A 20,677-nucleotide genomic window follows, 5' to 3' on the forward strand; every position below is an offset into this window, starting at 1 on the left:
TGCTGCTGAAGCAAGCACAAAAAAACAAGTTTTGAATAGATTATTGTAGCTAATGATCCGGGTTTCAAGAGGGGGAGAGTAGTAGATTACATTCACATAGCAAAAATGATCCAAGCACAGAAAATGCTAGAATGTTGCTAAATAGCCTAGCTTGCTCAAAGAAATTTCCAGTTTTTATTATTACTCTATAGTTCTGACATCTCATTTATTTAACAGAAGCAACATTTGTTGTTTAAGATAATAGTGCCATTGATTACACAGAGCCATTTTTTAGTGCTATTTTCTTTCCTTTTAGGAAGTTGGAACATTCCATGATATAATGACAACACTAGACTTCGGCTTATGATCTAGGGTACCAGTACGCAATTAGTCTACGAAGCTTTATTTAATCAAAACAAGATCAAGCGCTCTTGCCTTTACTGTACAGAGCAACAGCAAGAGCCCAGGGAGCTCCCTAAGTCTTTCTGGGGTGGGAGGCCTGGTCCACGCTGTGTCGGCTGCAGTAACGCCTGGGATGGTGTTACCATTTTGGCTGCCATGTGATAAAACCTGGCCTGACGCATGGTTAAATAGCAATGGCAGATTGCTATTTCTCCTCCATTCTATACGAAGGAATCCCTGAATTTTAACTATATACATGTTCACCCAGAATAAAACCTGCCTCTCCCAAGCACCTTTGCAATGAGGTGTGGCCATGCAGTTAAGATCTGACCCATGTCACGTGACTGGAAGCGATGTACACAACTTCCCTTAGAGGGAAGGGTCATGCCCTCCGCTTCTCCTTTCCCCCTTCCCGATGACTGGAATATGAACAGGAGGGTGGACCAGCTTGTACCATGTGGACCGCGACAACACTCTAAGGGCAGCCGAATGAGAAACAGGAAAACCTGGTCTCAGATGACCTTCTAGATCAGGGCCAACATAATGGATTGAACTTTTGTATGAGAAAAGTCTATCTTATTAAAACTATAGGGTCTCTGTATATATAACCACACCTGGATCCTAGCTAATGTATAAGGTAAGAGAAAACATCTGTGATATCTTCTCTGTACAACGAAAGCCTCAAAGACACTGAGATTCGAATTCAGGCTGTGCCTAAAGCGAGTGCCATTACTGGATTTTTCAGTTACAATGGGCTAAAAATTCCATTTGATTTTCTTAAGATGATCTAAATTAAGGTAATATTGCTCACAACTGAGAGTCCTGGCTCTTTTCTTTCTTTAAGGCACAAACATAGCTGTTTTGGAAGAAATACTTTGTCTGAGATTTACATAAAGTTCTTTTTAACTAGTGTTCCAGAATTAACTAATAGTGTATCCCAAAAGAATGTTTCTGATTGAGATATGGTGGTTCTAAGCAGCAGTTTTAGCTTCAGAAGTAAGAATGTAAAAGTTTGACTCCATTAGAGACAGGTGACTCCCCACAGGGTAGGCTGTTTCAGGAGAAAGATGGAATGTTATGCAAAACATCTGTTCCCCACTCTCCCCGTACCTAGGACCACATTGAATCCGAAAGGTTGAAGATGTGAGGAATAGAAGTTTGGTGAAACAGACCCGGGTGACAAGTGCTCAGAGTCAAGGAGGGGGTCCTTCTCCCTATTCTGCATGAAACCTATTGCCTCTATGGTACTCTGAGGTTTGGCAGCATCTGTGAACAGGATCTTTTGTTCTATTATTATTAAATATTTTATATTACTATTAAGTTGGTTTGTATATGTTATACCATCTCGGTTCTAAAAATATTAATTCTCTTGGTATCCTAGTGATAGTCACATTTTCTATAAATAATTCTGCCTCTTGATATTATCCTACTTTATCAAATTTACTAAAATAAGTGTTCCTTTAAAGTTCATTAGAATGAGGAAAAGAGTGTGGAAGGAAGTTTTTAAGTAGGTATGGAAAAAAGAGACTGTCACAAGTGCTCTTACCTTGATTCTGATGAGCTTCCAAAGTGTCATAAATAATTGAAAATATAAAATTATGAATACTTGCTTTTTGGGGGCAATGGATCAAAAGCTTTCCCCAGATTCTCAGCAAGATCAGATACAAACAATTTTTAAATTCCAGCTCAATTAAAAATGATAAAAAGAGCTATTATAGTTTAATCTCAATCTTTAACCCACTAAAGAAAACCTAACTGCTAAATTAATTTCTACATCATCCTTTTGGAAACCATAATGCCATTTATCATTTGAACTAAAAAGAACTTGCAAAAATTTGGGCTCTTTGAGCTTCAGATTATAGGAAAATTTACAAAATACTATAATTAAGGTTATTATAAATCTTATAAATAGTAGTCCTGCAAACAACACTATACAGAGAATTTGCTAAAAGATGTGATGACTTATTGGAAAACTGAAACAAGGATGCTTTTCTGTCAAGAAGGGGTTTCAACACTACTAGTTATGTCATTCATTGTATAAGCAAGGGTTGTGTACATTCAGCAGAAACACTGAATTAAAAAGTCAGAGAGTCTAGGTTTTAGTACCAGTTTTATTTGTAACTAATCACATACAAATCACTTACCTATAAGATAATGGTTAACATGTAATAATTCACAAATATATCACGAAACCAAAATTCTTCCTAAGAAAACCTCTTTGTAAATGAAGACATTACTACCATTTAGCTTAGGCTTTAACTGAAAGGCTGAAAATGACAAATTGGAGAATTTGTCTTTTATAAACTGGTTGCATACCTTAGTTTTGTAGATGAATAATTTGGATGAAATCAGCATTGTCCTATTTCAACATGAAAACACAGAAAGCTATCAAAAGAAGTTATTGGTAAAGAAAAAATTGGCCAAAAAAACCTCCAAAAACCCACCACTGAGAAAGAGCTTTGTGTCAAGCACAGTGCTTATAACAACCCTGATGTCAAGTGGAACAAAACTTAGCCTTAGTCAACTAAAAGCATATCTGACCTTTTGAGGAATACATACTGCTAGGACAAGCATTTTATTTCACCAAAAATGTTAAACAGGAATGTTCTGTAAAATCTTCAAATGGCCAATAAAAATGGCTCAGAAGACTTTTTTTTAAAGCCTTGCATGCTCCCTCTCTGGATTTTTCATATGATGGCATATCATTCAAAAGTTCTGTTTCTCACCTGAGAGAGCACTTGCCTCAGTACTCTGCCACGGTGTATGAAATGTTGGTATTCTGTCACTACCAAATACACACAGATGAGGCATGACCATGTTATTAAAATATTTAGGAAAATATTGTAATTGAGTATAGAGAATTTTATACACTATTAGCATCTGGTCACTTCTTATGTATATGAATAATGACAACCATATCTAGTAAATCTCAAGAGGTAAGCATTTATATTTTCTTGTATTTAACAATGTTGGTTTTATGGGATTTAGTCTCTGTTTCTGGACTTTTCCTTACATACTGTGACAGAAACAAAGACTGAAGCGTTGATTCACAGAGAAACTCAGAACAGATACAAATACCCTAATAAAATAACCATATATACCACTGCTTAGGGAAATATTTTAGACGAAATATACTTTCACTACTGGCCCCAAAAGCTATCATTCACTTATGTTATTTAACTGTAAACTTTTAATACAAAAATACCTTTAAGCTGATAATAACATTTAGTGACTTACAAAACTGACAGAATATTTCAGTGCTACACAAAAACAGTTCTATACTTAAAACTTAAAGTTTTAAAGTTCTTTTCTGGCACTTGATTTTATAGTTGATAGATACAGTAACTACTAATCAATAAAATACTGTTCTTAGCTTGTACATATTTTCAAAACCAATTATTACCTCACAAAACAGTAAAGAATAATCACATCTTGCTGACAAATCTTCTAAGATGAACACCAAAACTATACAGCCAAAATATTTTAAGAATCACAATAACTTTTTAAGACAGTGGATAAAAATTTACACAATCACGTCCAATGGAAAAAAAGATTATTCCTCTGAATCAATGAAGCATGTACTAAGTATAGATAAAAATATATGAACCTACAAAGCAAGTTACTGGTGTTTCGATTTCGTTTAAGTTTTGTAGATGATTGGTGACACTGCTAGAATGGAATTCTTTTCAGATGGAAACTTGGTCAGTATTTGCAAATACACATTTTATATTACAAATTTAAAACTGACATTTCTTTTCAAACAGGAGAATCCTGTGTTTTTTGTTGTTTTTACTATCAGTGGGCTTATGGCCATTCTGTACAGTATTACATTCTGCCACGTTATAAATCACCATTCAGTCACATTAAACATATATGCATCTTTTCTTCACGAAAGGGGAGGAAACTAAACTAAAACTTAGCAAATTATATTTAAGTTAGATCACATTTTGTAAACCCCACTAGTTTAAAGTTTTGGAACTCTACTATACTGTTCTGAAGGAAAATATATACTTTCAAAACCATATCTAGTAATTCCTATCCAGTCAGTTTTCTATTTTAAAAATTAAAGTTTCCAGTTACTGTACTTGTGGCATTAAACAGAGTGGAAGGCAAAATTAGCATAATCAAACATAAACATATTAAACAATCAAATCAATACTGGACTTTTAGAACAGTAAATTATTAAATAGGTTTATTTTTAGGAGTGCGTAAATTCTGTAACATTAAATTACATTAGTATTTCAAACAATACCCTTTCTAAAGAAAACCTGAATTAATCAACTTTTTTTTCCAGTAAAGGGAAAGGGTATTTCTTTTAAATACTTTCCAAAGCAGTAAAAACACCTTAGTGTTTCAAACTATCTACAACAAACTCTGCTGCTCCTGTGCATTTCACTGAGGCGCTACCTGTACCCACAAATCATCATCAGATAAAGAACTTGAACTTCCTGACTCAGAGTCCAGCTCACTGAACCCACCTAAATCCCATTCAGTACTAGATTCACTTGGTATTTCCTCTTCCTCAGTGAGGAAACTCTGACCAGGCTCAAGACAGGAAGGATAAACGCGAGCTGAGAGGCAGAAAAAGTTAGAATCAAATTGGAAGAGGCCTAATGTGGTACCTATATTAATCCACTGGTCTCCATTAATGTCATATTCATATACCGTCACCCGGTTCTTTTTCCACTGTGGGGTGCGAGAGGTGATCAGCAACAGTTTTTGGCCATGAGTGATGATCCGGTAGTTGCTGGTCTCTGACACCAAAGGGATATTATTAATCTGCCTCCATTCTCCTCTGACTGGATTGTAGACCTTCATGACCGGGATGTCACAGATACAATAGATCTCATCATTGAAGACACAGGCTTCCTGAAAGTCATGGCGCTTAAGAGAAACACACTTCAGCCACATATTGTGGCTAGGATCATAGCAGAACATACGCTTACTGTTGAGAGCATAAAGATAGTTCTGAATTACCATTAGGTCAAAGGAGATAAAAGAATGGGGTAGTGGAGCCACCAGTGCCCACTGGTTCCTCTGAACACTGTAGCATTCCACTTCCTTCAATTTAAGTCCAGTAATAGGGTCTCGCCCACCCAAGATGTAAATGTAGCCATTGAGGTAGGCCACATCCATGCCCTCACGACAGAGCAAGCGATCTGCAAGTTGCTGCCAACTATTCTGGGCTGGTTTATACACCCAGAGGTCTTTCCTAGGCTGGGCAGCTAGATAGATGTCATGGTCAGGAGAGATACAGACAGCTAAGGTGGTTACAGTCCTAGTGTGAGCCAGGCAGGTCAAAGGTGAGGGCACTTTGTAAATATCACCAGAGTAGGGGTCACAGCACAGAAAGGGATCTCTAGGGTGACCAAAGAAAATCACCATCTTCTTGGCACACACCCCCAGCCTCTGGGGTGGATTTTCTGCTGCAGATTCAACAGAGCTGCTGCTGCTACACTCTGGCTTTGGCACCACAGACTTGTATAACATGTCACCGTATCTCATCTGCAGGGCCCCTTCAATAAGGTCAAGACAGTACTTGTTCACAGTGGTGTTGGTCAGCAGCCCTTTCAGGTAATCCTGATCTTCATCAGTAAAGTGTGTCCAGCGGACACACTTGAAGACTTCTGCAGCGCTGGGACCCCGCTCCTTGGGAGCCGCCTCCAACCACTGCACGGCAACCTGACACACTGTCTGCTCACGCTCTATGTTTAGACTATCCAGGCGCAGGACAGCCAGCAGCTGGGCCAGAGTCAGATCTGCCAGAGTCTCCTCCCGAATCGGGCCCATCTGGCTGAGCTGTTTGAAGTTGTGGGCTATGAAGGACTGCGCCTGGGATCGCAGCTTGCGATGGCCAAAGGCGTCCGCGAACTTGAGGATGGCGGTGCAGTTAGCCAGGTCAAGGCGGCGGGCCAGGAAGGAGGCACAGGCCTCCCGCACATACTCCAGCTGTAACATGTCGGAGGCGGCGTAAAGGCGCTCCACGTTGGCCTCACTCAGGGACACGCGACCTGTGTAGCAGTACTCGACCAACACCTCGAAGGACTCGGCATCCACATCGTGCATGGTCACATTGGCCTGCTGGCTCTCGTACATGCCGCCCGTGAACATGCTCTTGAAGTAGGGACATGCGGCAGCCAGCACGTTACGGTTGCAGGGGAAGAGGCGGCCTGTGCCAGGCCCACTGCCGGGCGTCACCACCTCGATGGTCACATCACACAGCAGCCGAGAGTCATAGAAGGACTTGAGCTGTGCCAGCAGGGCTGCAGAATGGGCCGTGTCCTTCAGCTCCTCTGGGCCCGTGAAAAAGGCAGACACCGTGGGCTTGTGGATCCTCTTGGGCCGTTTCCCACCACGGGGACTGGCGAGGCGGCGAGAGCGGGGGGCGTCTTCCCGGGACTGCATGGTGGAGATGGCGGCGGGAGCTGCGGGCGAGCACGGGTTAGGCTGGGAGCGGGCTCTGGCTCCTCCTCACTCACCCTGCTATCGCTGTCGCAACGACAACGGTGTCTCTGGAGAGACAGCCACCCGAGTCCATCTACTTGACTCAGCCCCGTGCCAAGGTGCCACCTGCCTTTATCGCGTTGACCGCGCCGACTCACCCGTTTCCAGCTCCACGCCCTTTCTCCGCCTCAGCTCGCGGTCACTGACCCGCCGGCTGACACCGGGAGAGCCGCCGCCGCCGCCGCCGCCGCCGCCGCGCTGGCAGTACCGCTAGGCCTCCGGGAGAACTACGATGCCCAGGCGGCCTTTCGCGCCTCCAAGCATGTCGGGGCCCTCAGGCCCACGCGCATAGGCTGCTGTGCTGAAGCCGCTTTGCATGTCGGGAGTAGTAGTTTCCATAGTATCGCGAGATTTATCGGCCGTTCATTGTTTCAGCGCTGACGAAATTAAAAATAGTTAATTCTCACCGATTGCGTGTTATGGTAGAATTTTGAGTTTGGAATACAAATTAGACGCCATTCTAACATTTATCATTTGTTTGACTCTCTGATGGCGTTATTTTAAGATTACATGAGACAAATTGCATAGGATACATAGGATTCTCTGAGTACATATTTATTAGTAGAATAATTAAAAGTACTTACGCAGTACCTATAATCTAAAGTTTCAATGTTTTAGCTTTTCGTATAGCGTTTATGAAAAATGAGGTGCCACTCATTTGAAATCATGAGTCTGTAGGAAAAATTTTAAAACCCTGCACGGTTCTGCGGAGATCCCTTTTAAGTTTTGTTTATATTTTTTAAATAAAAGATTTTCTTTTTAAGATTAGTTTTACGTTTACTGGAAAATCCAGCAGAAAGTTCAAGGAGCCCCCATATACTCCACCTCCTCAGAGTTTCCCCTATTATTAATAGCTTGTATTACTGTAGGCGTTTATTATAAGTAATAAACCTATACTGACATATTATTATTAAAGTCTGTCGTTTACATTACGGTTCACTCTTTGTTGTATAGTTCTACGGGTTTTGAAAAATATATAACGTCATGTATTCGTCACTGCAGTATCCTACAGAATAGTATCACTGCCCTAAAGATTTCCTGTGTTGGGGAAGCATTTGAGATCCCACTCCCCAGCGTACGTCTTCAGTTTGGCTCAAATAAACTCATAAAAATTCAAAAATTTTGTTTTGTTTTGAGAGAGAGAGAGAAACATCAAGGATGAGAGAGTCATTGATCGGCTGCCTCCTGCATGCCCCCCACCAGAGGATCAAGCCTGCAACCCAGGCATGTGCCCTGGCTGGGAATCAAACCTCAATCTCCTGAGCCACACCAGTCGAGTCCCAAGGCCCCCTTTTCTCTCTCTCTTTTTTTTTTATCCTCACCCAAGGATATTTTTTCCATTGCTCTTTCAGAGAGAGTGGAATGGGAGGGGAGAGAGAGAGAGAGAGACATTGATGTGAAAGAAGCATATCAGACTGACCTAGGCCAAGCTTGTAACAGTGATACATGCCCTTGGGTTGAATTGAACCCAGAGCCCTTCAGTCTTCGGGTGGATTCTCTAACCACTGAGCTAAACCAGCCTAAGGCTCTTTGACTTCTTAGCGAGACCAGCCTAGGCTCATTTCCCCAGCCCTTTCTTGTTTCACTGTTCCCAGCTTTAATAAACATCCTCTAAAATTCACCTGGACTCATGTTGTGAAATTTTTCTTGCATGAAGTCAAGAGCTGACACACTACCTGCTGGCCCTAGGCAGACCCATTCAGGGCCAGGTCCCCTTTCCAGTAACATTTTCACCTTTTTCACAATGTCATATAATTGGAATCATACAGTGTATAGTCTTTTAAGATATCTTCTTTCACTTAGCAATATTCATTTCAGGTTCCTCTTGTCTTTTCATGGCTTGATCGCTCATTTATTTTTGGTAGTAAATAATATTCCATTGTATGGATATACAAGAGTTTACTTATCCATTCGCTTACTGAATGAAATTTTGTTCGTGTTAAATTTTTGCAATTGTGAATAAACCTGCTATAAACACTCGTGCTGGTTTTTTTGTGGACATAAGTTTCCATTTCATTTCGGTAAATATCAAGGAGTGTGACTGCTAGATCCTATGGGAAGGCTATGTTTAGTTTATAAGGAATTGCCTATAGCCATCTCTTGGTTTTGTTTTGTTGCAAGCTATTGTTTAACCTTAGTATTAAAGGAAACTCTCAACCCACCTCTCAAGGGTATTCAGAATTCTCACCAATTATATGCTTCACCACTAAGGTGAAAATTCAGATTATTACCTCCCAAAATGCCAGGATTTTACAGAGGACAACTTACAACTCCAGTGGTCTACTTGGGACACTTGGAATTTTCCCTAAGCCTGTCTATTTACAACGCACCTTCAAATCTTGGTGCTCTAAGATCTCATCAATGGTCAGCTTATTTTGCTTAGTATGAGGAGGCTGAAAATAAAGTATCTCTGGTCTATCTGAAACTGTACAGTCTCTTAAAGACTGTCTCTTTTACCATTAGTCCACAATCTCAGGATCCTGTCCTCACCGAACTCACCATGTGACCAACCAAGCCCTTTCTCCTACCCACCATTCCTACTTTTTCTGTGGATTCTCTTTTTCTTCAGTCTCTATTCTTCCGTTTTACCCCTCCCTGTCTCCATGAAACTACTTTGCCCCCAACTCCCAATGATAAGGACCCTTATTGGGTCCTTCTCAACCTGTGAGGAAAGGTCAATGAACTGAGCACCCACCTGAGCAGGTATTCTTTAATCCTTTGTGGAAGGATAGTAAGAAGCTAAGAAAATTCCTGAGCACGTGGAATAGGGAAACTGAGACAAGAAAATTAAAGAAGGCCAAACAATTTGAACAACTTACAGTCAGCTGGCGAATCACAGGACCTTATCTCCCCTAACTGAAGACACTTGAGAGCAAATGGTTTATACCTCCCCTCCCTAACCAGAGAATACATAGCTTAAACCACCCTGGTCTGAGAAATAGAGAACAAAGACCCAATTAATGCCATTTGTGCCAGCTACACCCAAGGACAAAAAAATCGGGTGCAAATAACAAATACCCCATTAGAGCCAGACATTCCCAAGATAAATGTAAAATAGTAAAACAGACCAAAGAATAATTTAAAGCTCCCCTATACTCTCAATCTGATGCATCAGCACATTACAAATGTATCTGGATAGCTGATGAATATTCTGTTGAAATCCTCCCCTAAGATTCAAACTTCCAGAAAAAAAAAAGAGAGAGAGAGAGAGAGAGAGAAAGCCCTTAGGACAAAGACTCGGTGTGGCTTGCTCTAGAGCACACCCATGCCCCTTCTCAGGCATGAACATTTTACTTCCTCCTAAACTCTAAGGGTTCCCATGAGACTTGCAACCAGGGGAGCAGTGGGCAGCAGCAGCTCGTTCCAGGCTTACCCCCTGATCCTGTCTCCAAGGCCCCCTTTCCTCTGACTTTCCAGTGAGCTAACAGCAGCCCCGCCTTGGCTCACTTCTTTCCTATAATGTTTCTAGAGAGCAAAGCAGCCCTGCCTAATCTCTCTCCTGTTGTTCCTTCTACCCTAAGTTCTTTCGTGTCACTGTCGCCAACTTTAATAAACACACTCTCAAAATCACCTGGACTTGTATTGTGAAATCTTTCTTACATGAAGTCAAAAACCCACACACTTTAGGGGGGTCCCTGTCCAGTAACACCTTGATCTCACTCAGATTTACATGTTATTGTTAAAGTCTTTCTGGACCTCCATAAAAATAGGGAATAATCTAGTAATCAATTCAGACTGATCTTGGGGTGTATTCTCTTGGGATCCATGACTTATAACAACTTATTCTACTACTAGTGGGTCCCAGAGATGCCACCTTATTGTTTGAAAAGCCAAATGGGCCAGCCACTCTTCAAGTGGTCTCGCTCTAAATAACTGAACCCTTCCCACCTTAGTCACTAGCTTCATTAAGGCTATGACTAGAAATTCGAGAGATTATTCAAAACACATTGTAAATTAGTAAGGTGATCGCTCTCTGAAATACAAACACTAGCTCCACATCACAAGGATTCTGTTGCAGAAAAGGTCAAATCAAAATGAAGCAAACTCGCCGGGCCGGCGTGGCTCAGTGGTTGAGTGCCCACCTATGGACCAGGAGGTCAAAGTTTGATTCCTGGTCAGGGCACATGCCCGGGTTTTGGGCTGGATCCCCAGTGGGGGGCACGCAGGAGGCAGCCCATCGATGACTCTCTCATCATTGATGTTTTTCTCTCTCCCTCCCTCCTTCTCTCTGAAATTAATAAAAACATATTTATAAAACAAAACAAAAACAATGCAAACTCAAGACATTACAACTTTATTTGAAGGGAACAAGCCAGGACAATTGCTCCCTCTAAAACTTCCATAGATAGAGATAATTACAGATATTATAAGGAAAAGGGACATAAGATTTGGTATTAACCAACCTTAAAATGCAAAAGTGAGCAAGAAGCCAAAACTCCATCTCTTAATGACTTTCCTCAGAGAAACCCTTATTTTTAGGGGAACTAACTCACTCCTTTTTTAAATTTTTAAATTACAGTTGATGTACAATATTATATTAGTTTCAGGTGTACCACATAGTAATTAGACATTTATAGAACCTATGAAGTGATCACTCCAATAATTCTAGTATCCATCTGACACCATACATAGTTATTATGACATTATTGACTATATTTCCTATGCTTTACTTTACATCCCCAGACTATTTTGTAACTACAAATGTGTACTTCTAAATCCCTTCACCTTTTTCACCCATCCCTCCAACCCCTCTCCCACCTGGCAACCAGCAAAATGTTTTCTGTATCTATGAGTCTGTTCCTGTCTGCTTGCTTGTTTATTTTGCCTTTTAGATTCCACATGTAAGTGAAATCAACAACTAACTAACTGTTAATGTATAAGTCGGAATAATCATCACCCTTGATGGACATCTTATCACTTTCCTAGTGGACACAAGGCAACAATTTCACCATTAACACTATTATTCCTCCAGAATTTATATATTGAATCCCCAACCCCTAATAATTCAGAATGTGATTTTATTTGAATGCAGGGTTTTTACAGAGGTAACCAAGTTAAAATGAGGTTTTGGGGTGGGCCCTAATCCAATATGACGAGTGTCCTTATGACAAGGGGCAATGAGGACATAGGATGTGCAGAGACACAAAGGGAAGATGGCCACCTACCAGCCAAGGAGAAGGCCTAGAACAGATCTTCCCTCACCGCCTTTGGGAAGAGCTGACATCTTGACCTTGGACTTCTTGCTTCCACAGCGTGAAATGATAAGTTCTTTTGTTTAAGCCACCCAGTCTGTGGTGCATAACAAAGTACCACGTCAGCCCTAGAAAACGAATAGGAACAGCTTTTATTTTCCCACTACCCTCCCTGGGAGTACACAAACCAGGCCTGCAGTGGGACGTGATAACCTACCGCATGACTTGCCTTTTTCTACGTCGCTTTTTGCCTCACTGGTACTTCTCGCTACAAAGCACAGCTTTCTGCTTAGCTCTACTATCCCAGTAATTTTTCTGGGAATAGACTTACTTTCCTACGGAAATATCAGGTGGTTTTTCTCCCTCCCAATTGCCTCACCCTTGAAGTCCCTGACTCCATACCTATGTACCTTTTTCTTTTTATGATTCTCATTGAGCATCAGATTTTTCTTGCTCTTATAAAAAACCCCAAACACTTCAGTACAAACTATGTTCACTAAAATTCCTAACTTCCTCTGGGCTGCTCACCCCACTGACATAAGCCAAATCTATGAGACTGAACCTCTTGAAGTAGGAATAGACCCTTCCATGAAACTCCCAAGATTACCATAACATACTTAAAATTAGAAGCCTTCCAAAATTTTCAACCTATGATTCAAGACCTTATCAATACATCCTGTAATACTCTGACCCCCACAGTAAAGAATCCCAATGGCAGGGGATCTTGGCCAGTCATGACTAGTCCAACACTTGCAAGCAATAAAACAGTTAAACACAGGTTTCCTCTAGTTCCTAACCCCAGTACTATTCTAGCTTATATCCCATCTAATATCACTCACTTCACAGTCCTCATTTTATGTTCTGTTTTTTTTGTGTGTGTGTTTTTTTTTGGTTTGTTTTTTTCCCCAGTACACCCCTTCACTCTGACTCACAAAATCCTTTTTGCATTCTCATGGAAAAATCAACAATGCACATAGATTGCCACACCTCAGGGGTTTATCGCCATGCCATAGGGGTTAATTATTTTTCTAGGACTCTAAATGAAAACCTGAGAAATTTAATCTTTCTCTGCAACTCTTTCCTTATCTGATGTGTAGATGACCTCCTTCTCTGCCTACCCGGTTTTGACAACTCATTTGCTCTAAGCTTTTGCCCACAACAGACATAAAGTTTCTAAAAACAAAATGCAATTATTTAGCCCTCTCAAGAGCATTATCTAAGACATGCTGTCTCTCTTGAAGGGAAAACTTTGTCCCCTAAATGTCTTAACACTCGTCATCAATTCCCCATTCCCCGAGAACAATAGACAGCTCTGAGGGTTTCTAGGGTTAGTTGGCTACTGCTGGAACTGGCTCGCTAGCTTTTTCACTATCGCCTCTCTCTATAGCCTTGAGTAAGAAAACAGCACAGATCCCCCTAACTGGGACTCTCCTTCCACGTGTGCATTTCAAAACCTAAATATTTCTCTATGCTCTTCTCTTGCTTTTGGACTTTCCAATTATTCATCACCTTTCCCCCTTTTTATACACGAAAAGGGGAAATTCTTGTTTTCAGGATGGTTAGAAGCTTTTCTCAGCAATCAAGCTGCTGCTGCCAGAAAGAATTTCCCCAACTTGAGGGATCCCTTTGTTCCTCTCTTGTGATAGAGGAGTTCACTTCATAGCCTAAAATGTTACTATCTTTACCACCCTCAAGCCTCTGGAAAAATAAAACAATGCTTTTTAAGGCAAACAATGCTCTTAAATTCAAACTAGCCAAACTCTGAGGAACTCAGCATGTCCTAAGTCCTACACTTAGCCTGATGATCCTTGAATCCTCCACCTCCAGTCAGCATTGATTAGTCCCTTATGAAATAATCCTGGCAGGCCAATGAGGATTCCTTACCTCCTTTGGTCCTTAGGTGACCCTAATTTTATCTAAGCCAACATCTATCCCTTAAGTACTGCAAAAGTCTTATTAAATACACTCATATTCATCATCAACAGGTCAGGTTTCCTTTCCTACCACAGGCCTTAAGTGATCTTCAAACTGGAAATGTAATTGACTAGAAAAGTTACCACCAAAAGACCCTGTGTTCTAACCACCAATACTGCTACAAAGCTAAAGGGGTACTGCTCGTACTTTATGTTTCATAATTAAAAAAACGCAAGACAATTCTGGTTTTGCATGTAAGGAGCTTGGAAGTCACTCTGTCCTAACAACAAGTACAAAGGTGAACGGACTGAAAATCAGCAACTCTTCTTAGATCCACAAGAGAGGGGAGGGCATAGGGCAAACAGCTGCCCCCAAGATTGGAGGCACAGTCAGGAGAAGCAGGGAGCAACGCCTTACCTTACCGGAGCAGAGCCCCAGGAGCAGACACTGCTGCAGGAACCAGGGCCAAGGCAGGAAAACCTGAAATACAATGGGCAAACTGCTGGAGGCTCAGCAACGACTCTCTGGAGCTAAAAATTCCAGAGGGTCCAGTGATATCGTGAGATTTACCTGCAGGAGCTTGACAAGTTTTTACAGTAAACATGGGAGAAAAATTCCCTCACAGTTCCGAAGGGAGGGGAAAGGCACCATTTTTAAATACACCAAAGCACTCTGTTCTTAACAAGGCCTGCCCTCAGGAGAAACTAGTTAACCAGCGCCTAACCTGCTGAGGTCTTGTCAGAGCCTAACTTGGCTCTAGCCTGCCAGGTGGGAGAAGGGAAACAGCCAACTCCAGCCCACCCTATCCCAATTCTACCCCCCTAAGGAAGCTAAGGCTTTACTCTCCCCAGGGAGCCGCAGGCCTACAGATCGCTGAGGGAAGGGAACAGACACATGCCCAGTAAAGTTGGGGTGACCTTGGGAAAGTACTTTCTTGTCACTCACACCTAGGAACAGGTCGTTGACCAGAATGGATGTGGCCACCACAAGGGCGTGAAATTTGGGAAACTTAATCCCCTAAACAAAGGATTTAGCCCTCCTGGTTCCTCTTGGTGTATTGTGCTTGACTCCAGGCCTGATGGGCTCTTTCGCCCCCGTTTCCTGACATTCGCCCACGTGACCCACCGCCATGTGGGTCCCCCCCACACAATGGACTAATGGACGGCTGCTGGCCTCATGCTGAACTGGACCAGGGTGCAACATGGAACGGAAACTCTGGACACTGGCTTTGCTTTTAACTTTAGTGAAACCCCAGCTACACTTCTATGACTGGAATAGGACTTTGGAAGCCCAGGGATGTAATTCCATGCAAAGAAAAATCACTCATCCTCCTGTGCCAGTCTCAGAAAATTATTTTTCTCGAGATATAATAAGGACCCCACCACCAGCGCCCAGTGGGGAAGAGGACACCCCAGTTTCCCAGATAACAGTGGGTGACATCGTCTCGCTCGCTCTCTGCATGGCAAGAGCCAGCAGGCACCCTTTTTACCCCTTCTTTACACTGGGTGCCAAGTTCATGCTCCAGCGGCCAGGTGCTGTATTCTGCGCTCTCTGCCTTGCTAGAACCAGTGGTCAACAATTATTTTCCCTTTTCTTTCTCCTTTTTATTCCCCTTTTCCTTCTTCTTCTTTCTTTTGCCAGCAGGTGCCATCTTTGCACTCCCCCTTTGCTGTGCCCCAGAGTGCCAGTATCTCCCAGAGGGGGAACTTCTACTCAAGTCTGGTGACCTGGTTTTTGTGGCTGGCCCCAGGCCATGTCCCTTAACCACCTGGCTCTGGAGGCCAGGGGGCTTGCATTTCCTGGGTTCCCTGGGATTGTAACAATTGGAGAGAGAGTTTGTGACAGCCCACCACCCCCAGGGCACTGCACAGATTGAAACACGCCCCCAGCCTTTCTGTAAAAGAGCCTGCTTGCTTACCCTGGAGCTGCCGACTTAGGGGCAGGCTTCAGGTTTAGCCCACATCTAGAGGCCGCAGAGGTGCTCTCGGGGAGCATATGCCAGGGTTGCTATTGTTCCACACTCCCTCTGCCACACTACAGCTCGGGAGGATCTCCCGGAAAGGAGCTTAAACACGCAAATGGAGTCCCAATTTTTGCGAATGCCGCCTGAGGGACACCTCCAGATCTTTTGGCTCTGGTGGCCAGTGGGAATATGTTTGCATTCTTTAGAAGCTGCTGCATGAGAGTCTAGCTTCCAAACAGCCTGAATCTAGGTGCTAAGATCCTCCCCTTTGGGACACTAACTAATCTTGGCACACCCACAACCACTGGAAGCTATAAAAAATACTATAGGTTGCTTGGACAATCACAGAGGTTTAAGAGCCCTGGCTGGTGTGGCTCAGTTGGTTGAGCATCGTCCTGTGCACCAAAATGTTGCAGGTTCGATTCCGGGTAAGGGCACAGGCCCGGGTCTCAGGTTCAGTCCCCTGTCTGGGTACGTGTGGGAGGCAACCAACTGATGCTTCTCTCTCACATTGATGTTTATCTCTCACATCGCTGTTTCTCTCTCTCTCTCTCCCTCCCTCCCTTCCACTCTCTCTGAAAAAGCAATGGAAAAAATATCCTCGGGTGGGGATTAAAAAAAAAAAAAAGAACCAATCTTTTATTTCATTGATTTTTCTCTAATGTTTTCTTATTTTCTATTTTAACCACTCTGATTTTGTTCCCTTTACTGACTTGGGTTTATTTTTTTCTTCTTTTTCTAGTGCTTTAAGGTAGGAACTTAGATTATTTACTTGAGTCATTTTATCATGTCTAATGCAAGCATTAAATTTCACTCTCAGCAATGCTTTAGCTGCGTCCAACTTATTTTGGTATGTTGTATTTTTATTTTCAGTCAATTCTATTGATTTTTTAATTTTTAAATTTTTTTTATTCCTCACCCGAGGATATTTTTTTCCATGGCTTTTTCAGAGAGAGTAGAAGGGAGAGAGAGAGAAAAACATCGATGTGAGAGAGACACGTCGATTGGTTGCCTCTGGAAGCACCTCAACTGGGGCCGGAGATCGAGCCTGCAACTGAGGGACATGCCTTTGGCGGGAATCGAACCTGGGAGCCTTCAGTCACGCTAACCACTGAGCCAAACTGGCTAGGGCATCAATTCTATTCTTTGAAATTTCCTCTTTAATATATGGATTTTTTAAAAGTTGTGAGTAGTCATCTCATTTACAAAAAGATGCAATAAATTTTAAAATGATACAAAATATTTTCAAAATAACATCAAAAAGTGAATATATTAAACCATACTCAGCTCATAACAGAGCAAATAGGTAAATGGAATAATAATTCATGCTGTAGCATGTTTTTTTTTTTAATTCTCACCTGACGATATGTTCTTTTCATTGATTGGAGAGAGAGAGGGAGAGGATGAGAGAGAGAAACATCGATGTGAGAGGGACATGGCCATCATTTGCCTTCCCTGCATGTGGAACCTGGAACCTGGGTATGTGCCCTGACTGGGAATCAGAGCCACGACCCTTCAGTGCTACGGATGATGCTCTAACCACTAAGCCATACCGGCTTAGGGCCATGCTTAGGGCTATGTTTAATAAATTGGCAACAGAGAAAGTTAAAGAAAAGCAGAGGAACTCCTTCTTTTAAGAATTAGAACCGAGGTGCTCCATAATCATCTGGCATCTGCTCAATGTTATACCTATGGTTAGAAAAGTACATGATGAGAACTCCAGGGATAATCCTGATTATTCCTTGAAGGTCCAGGTCAACCAGTGGCCACATTGTCACACGTGCTGAGCAGTACTCTCTGTACTAAGCAGTCATCTGCATAGGTTCCCTTCCTATGTGCATAATAATTGTTCAAATCTTGGATCTTTGGCAACCCTTGATACTTCTGTCCCGATTTCTTAATTTCAGCCATTACACAGTTATACAAGGGATACACTCGGCATACAGACAGTCCATCATTGATTTCACTAAGTCCAGTTTGGTCTTAATGGAAAAATTGATAAAGCTAGTACCAACCAGGATGTGGTAAAGTGGGCCCAGCTGTGTGTTATATTGAAACAATAAGCAGGAAAGGTGTTGGGGGGTCTTTCCTTGAGTTTTTATCTATCCTTTCCTTTAAGTGTCTGATCTCTGACACTAAGCATTCCCTTCATAGTCATATACTTCCTTGTTTTCTTTTGCATGGATTATTTTAAATTATATTGTTTAATTTCTGTGTGTTTAGATACTTTTTAAATTGTGATTCTATTTTTGATTTCTAGTTTGATTCCAATATGATCAGAAAACATACACCAGGTGATAACAATTATTTTGCATTTGTTCGAGTTTGTTTTACGTACAGGATATGGTATATCTTGGTGAATGTTCCATGGGCAAATGAAAAGAAATGTGTATATTGTTATTATTTAATGGAGTGATAGTCAAATCTCCTATGTCCTTGTTGATTTTCTATTAATTATATCAGTTGCTAAGAGGTCATGTTGCATTCCCCAGTAATGACTATGGAGCGGTCTATTTTCCCTTTCAGCTCTATCAGTTTTTGTTTCATGTATTTTAAGGTTCTGTTGTTTGGTAGATACACATTTGAGGACATTATGTCTTCTTAGTCCGTTGATGTTATTATTATTTAATGTCTTCCTTTGTCATCTCAACTCCACTTTAATGATTTTCTTTGCTCTGAAGTCTACTCTCAGACATTAACATAGTCTTTCTTGGTTTTTAAAAATTAGTATTTGCATAGTATACCTATTTCCATCCTTTTATTTTAACCTACTTATATCACTGAATTTCAAATGAGTTTTTTTTTTAAGAACAATAGATTGGGTTATCTTTTAAATCCACTCTTTTATCTTCCTCTTTTGATTAGTGTTTTTAGACCACCTACAGTTAATGTCATTATCAGTATGCTAGCCTTTATGTTACCCATTATTTATTTTCTCTTTGTTTTCTCTTTTTGTTCCATTTTTTCCCTTTCTTGCCTTCTTGTGGGTTACTTAAACATTTGCAGGGATTAGTATGTATTTATTTGTAATATTTTTGAGTGCATCTCTTTGTATAGTTTTTAGCAGTTGCTTTGGTATTAAAATATACCTACTGACTTACCACAGTCTACTATAATCAACATTTTACCATTTTGAGATAAGTGTGAAAACCCTACTTCCCTATAGGTCTCTTTACCTTCCCTATATTTAATCATTATTATCTTGAATATTAGACAGTGTTCTTTTTGTTTCAACCATCAAACATGATTTATAAAATATACCATTGTATGATTAACAAGACATACTTTTGTATGTACTCATGTTTCTGCTCTTTCAGTTGTTCCATCTTCCTTCCTAATAGACAAGGTAATTTCTTTTACCATATCATTTGTAATCTTTAAATATAGGTCTACTAGCAACAAATTTTTTTACTTTTATTCATCTGTCCTTATTTCCCCTTCATTCCTGGAGGGCAGTTTTGCTGGATGTGGGCTTTGCAGTTGGTAGTTCTTCCTTCTGTCCTTCATAGTTTCAGATGAGAAATACACTGTTATTCAAATCGATGTTATCCTAAAGGTAATGGTTTGTCATTTCTCTCTGGTTTCCTTCAAGATTTTTTCTTTGTCTTAGCTTCAAGTACTTTAATTATTATGTCTTTTATTTTTAATTTGCAAATTTACTTAAATAACCCCAAGTTAGAACAGAGTAGGCCAATCACTGAAAAATATAGAATGCTTCACGAATTTGGGTGTCATCCTTGCGCAGGGCCCTGCTAATCTCTGTATCATTCCAGTTTTAGTATATGTGATACTAAAGAGAACACATGATGTGTCTTTGAATAGATATTTTTAAGGTTTATCCCATCTAGGTTTTGCTCAGCTTCTTGAATCTGTAGGTTTATGTATTTCAACAAATTTGAGAAGTTCTCAGCAATTATTTCTCCAAATATTCTTTCAATCCCACTCTCTTTCTCCTCCCATAGGACTTCAGTGATATAAATGTTGGTTATTTTATTATCATCCCACAGGTCCCTGAGGCTCTGTTTATTTTTTCCTACTTCATTTTCCTCTCTGTTCTTCAGATTGGGTGAATTCTATTGATCCTCTGTCATCTCCATTCTACAATTTGGCCCATCCAGTAGAGCAGTTGTTTTATTTCTGTTATTGTATTTTTCTGTTCTATAATGTCAAAGCCCAAGACATAAGCTAACTGCAATATAACTTTTTTTAGATAAGATAATGGTACTGCTTACTAGTGGGTATTACAACCCTATGTATGAGAAAAGCATTCAGAACTGCACAGAGAAAGGGTATAGGGGAGTATTTATTATAGGATCTACCTTGGAACTGGATGGTGCCTGACTCTCCCTAGTACATGGGGCCAAAACCTACAGAAGAGAAAATACAGCATAGCATGAATGTATCCATCATTAGAAAATACACTCTGCCTTTTAAAAACTACATTCATGGTTGGTTGAACGGCCCAGATAAACCTGTTTTATTAAACTGATAATAATGAGTATTCTATGATGACAAACCCAGTTTAATAAAACCTTTATCAAGTCCTTTCCCTAAAATGTGAGAGTGGGGAGGAGGGATAGAGGTGTCTTATATTGGGCCTTTTCAGTGAAAATCTCAACTTTTATCGTTTGCTAATTTAACATGAAAATTTAAACAATAGACAATGTATGAGGAGAAAATATATAGGGTGTAACAAAGCTCTTTAGAGCTTGTTTTTAAACAA

General features: G+C 40.9%; 1 protein-coding gene and 1 pseudogene across 2 annotated transcripts; both read right to left on the reverse strand.

Annotated features, from left to right (window-relative positions):
• Positions 1 to 2,479: 2,479 nt before the first annotated feature.
• Positions 2,480 to 7,085, reverse strand: LOC308552958 (kelch repeat and BTB domain-containing protein 6). Its single transcript, XM_081128434.1, has one exon. The coding sequence runs from the start codon at positions 6,784 to 6,786 to the stop codon at positions 4,774 to 4,776; it is 2,013 nt and encodes a 670-aa protein (XP_080984560.1). The 5' UTR covers positions 6,787 to 7,085; the 3' UTR covers positions 2,480 to 4,773.
• A 10,509-nt stretch (positions 7,086 to 17,594) lies between these two features.
• LOC308553195 (rRNA-processing protein FCF1 homolog pseudogene) lies at positions 17,595 to 18,106 on the reverse strand (annotated as a pseudogene). Its single transcript has one exon. The product of its transcript is annotated as an rRNA-processing protein FCF1 homolog pseudogene (transcript).
• Positions 18,107 to 20,677: the final 2,571 nt, after the last annotated feature.

The sequence above is a fragment of the Miniopterus schreibersii genome (assembly GCF_964146895.1).
Source record: "Miniopterus schreibersii genome assembly, chromosome: 2".
Lineage (NCBI taxonomy): Eukaryota > Metazoa > Chordata > Mammalia > Chiroptera > Miniopteridae > Miniopterus > Miniopterus schreibersii.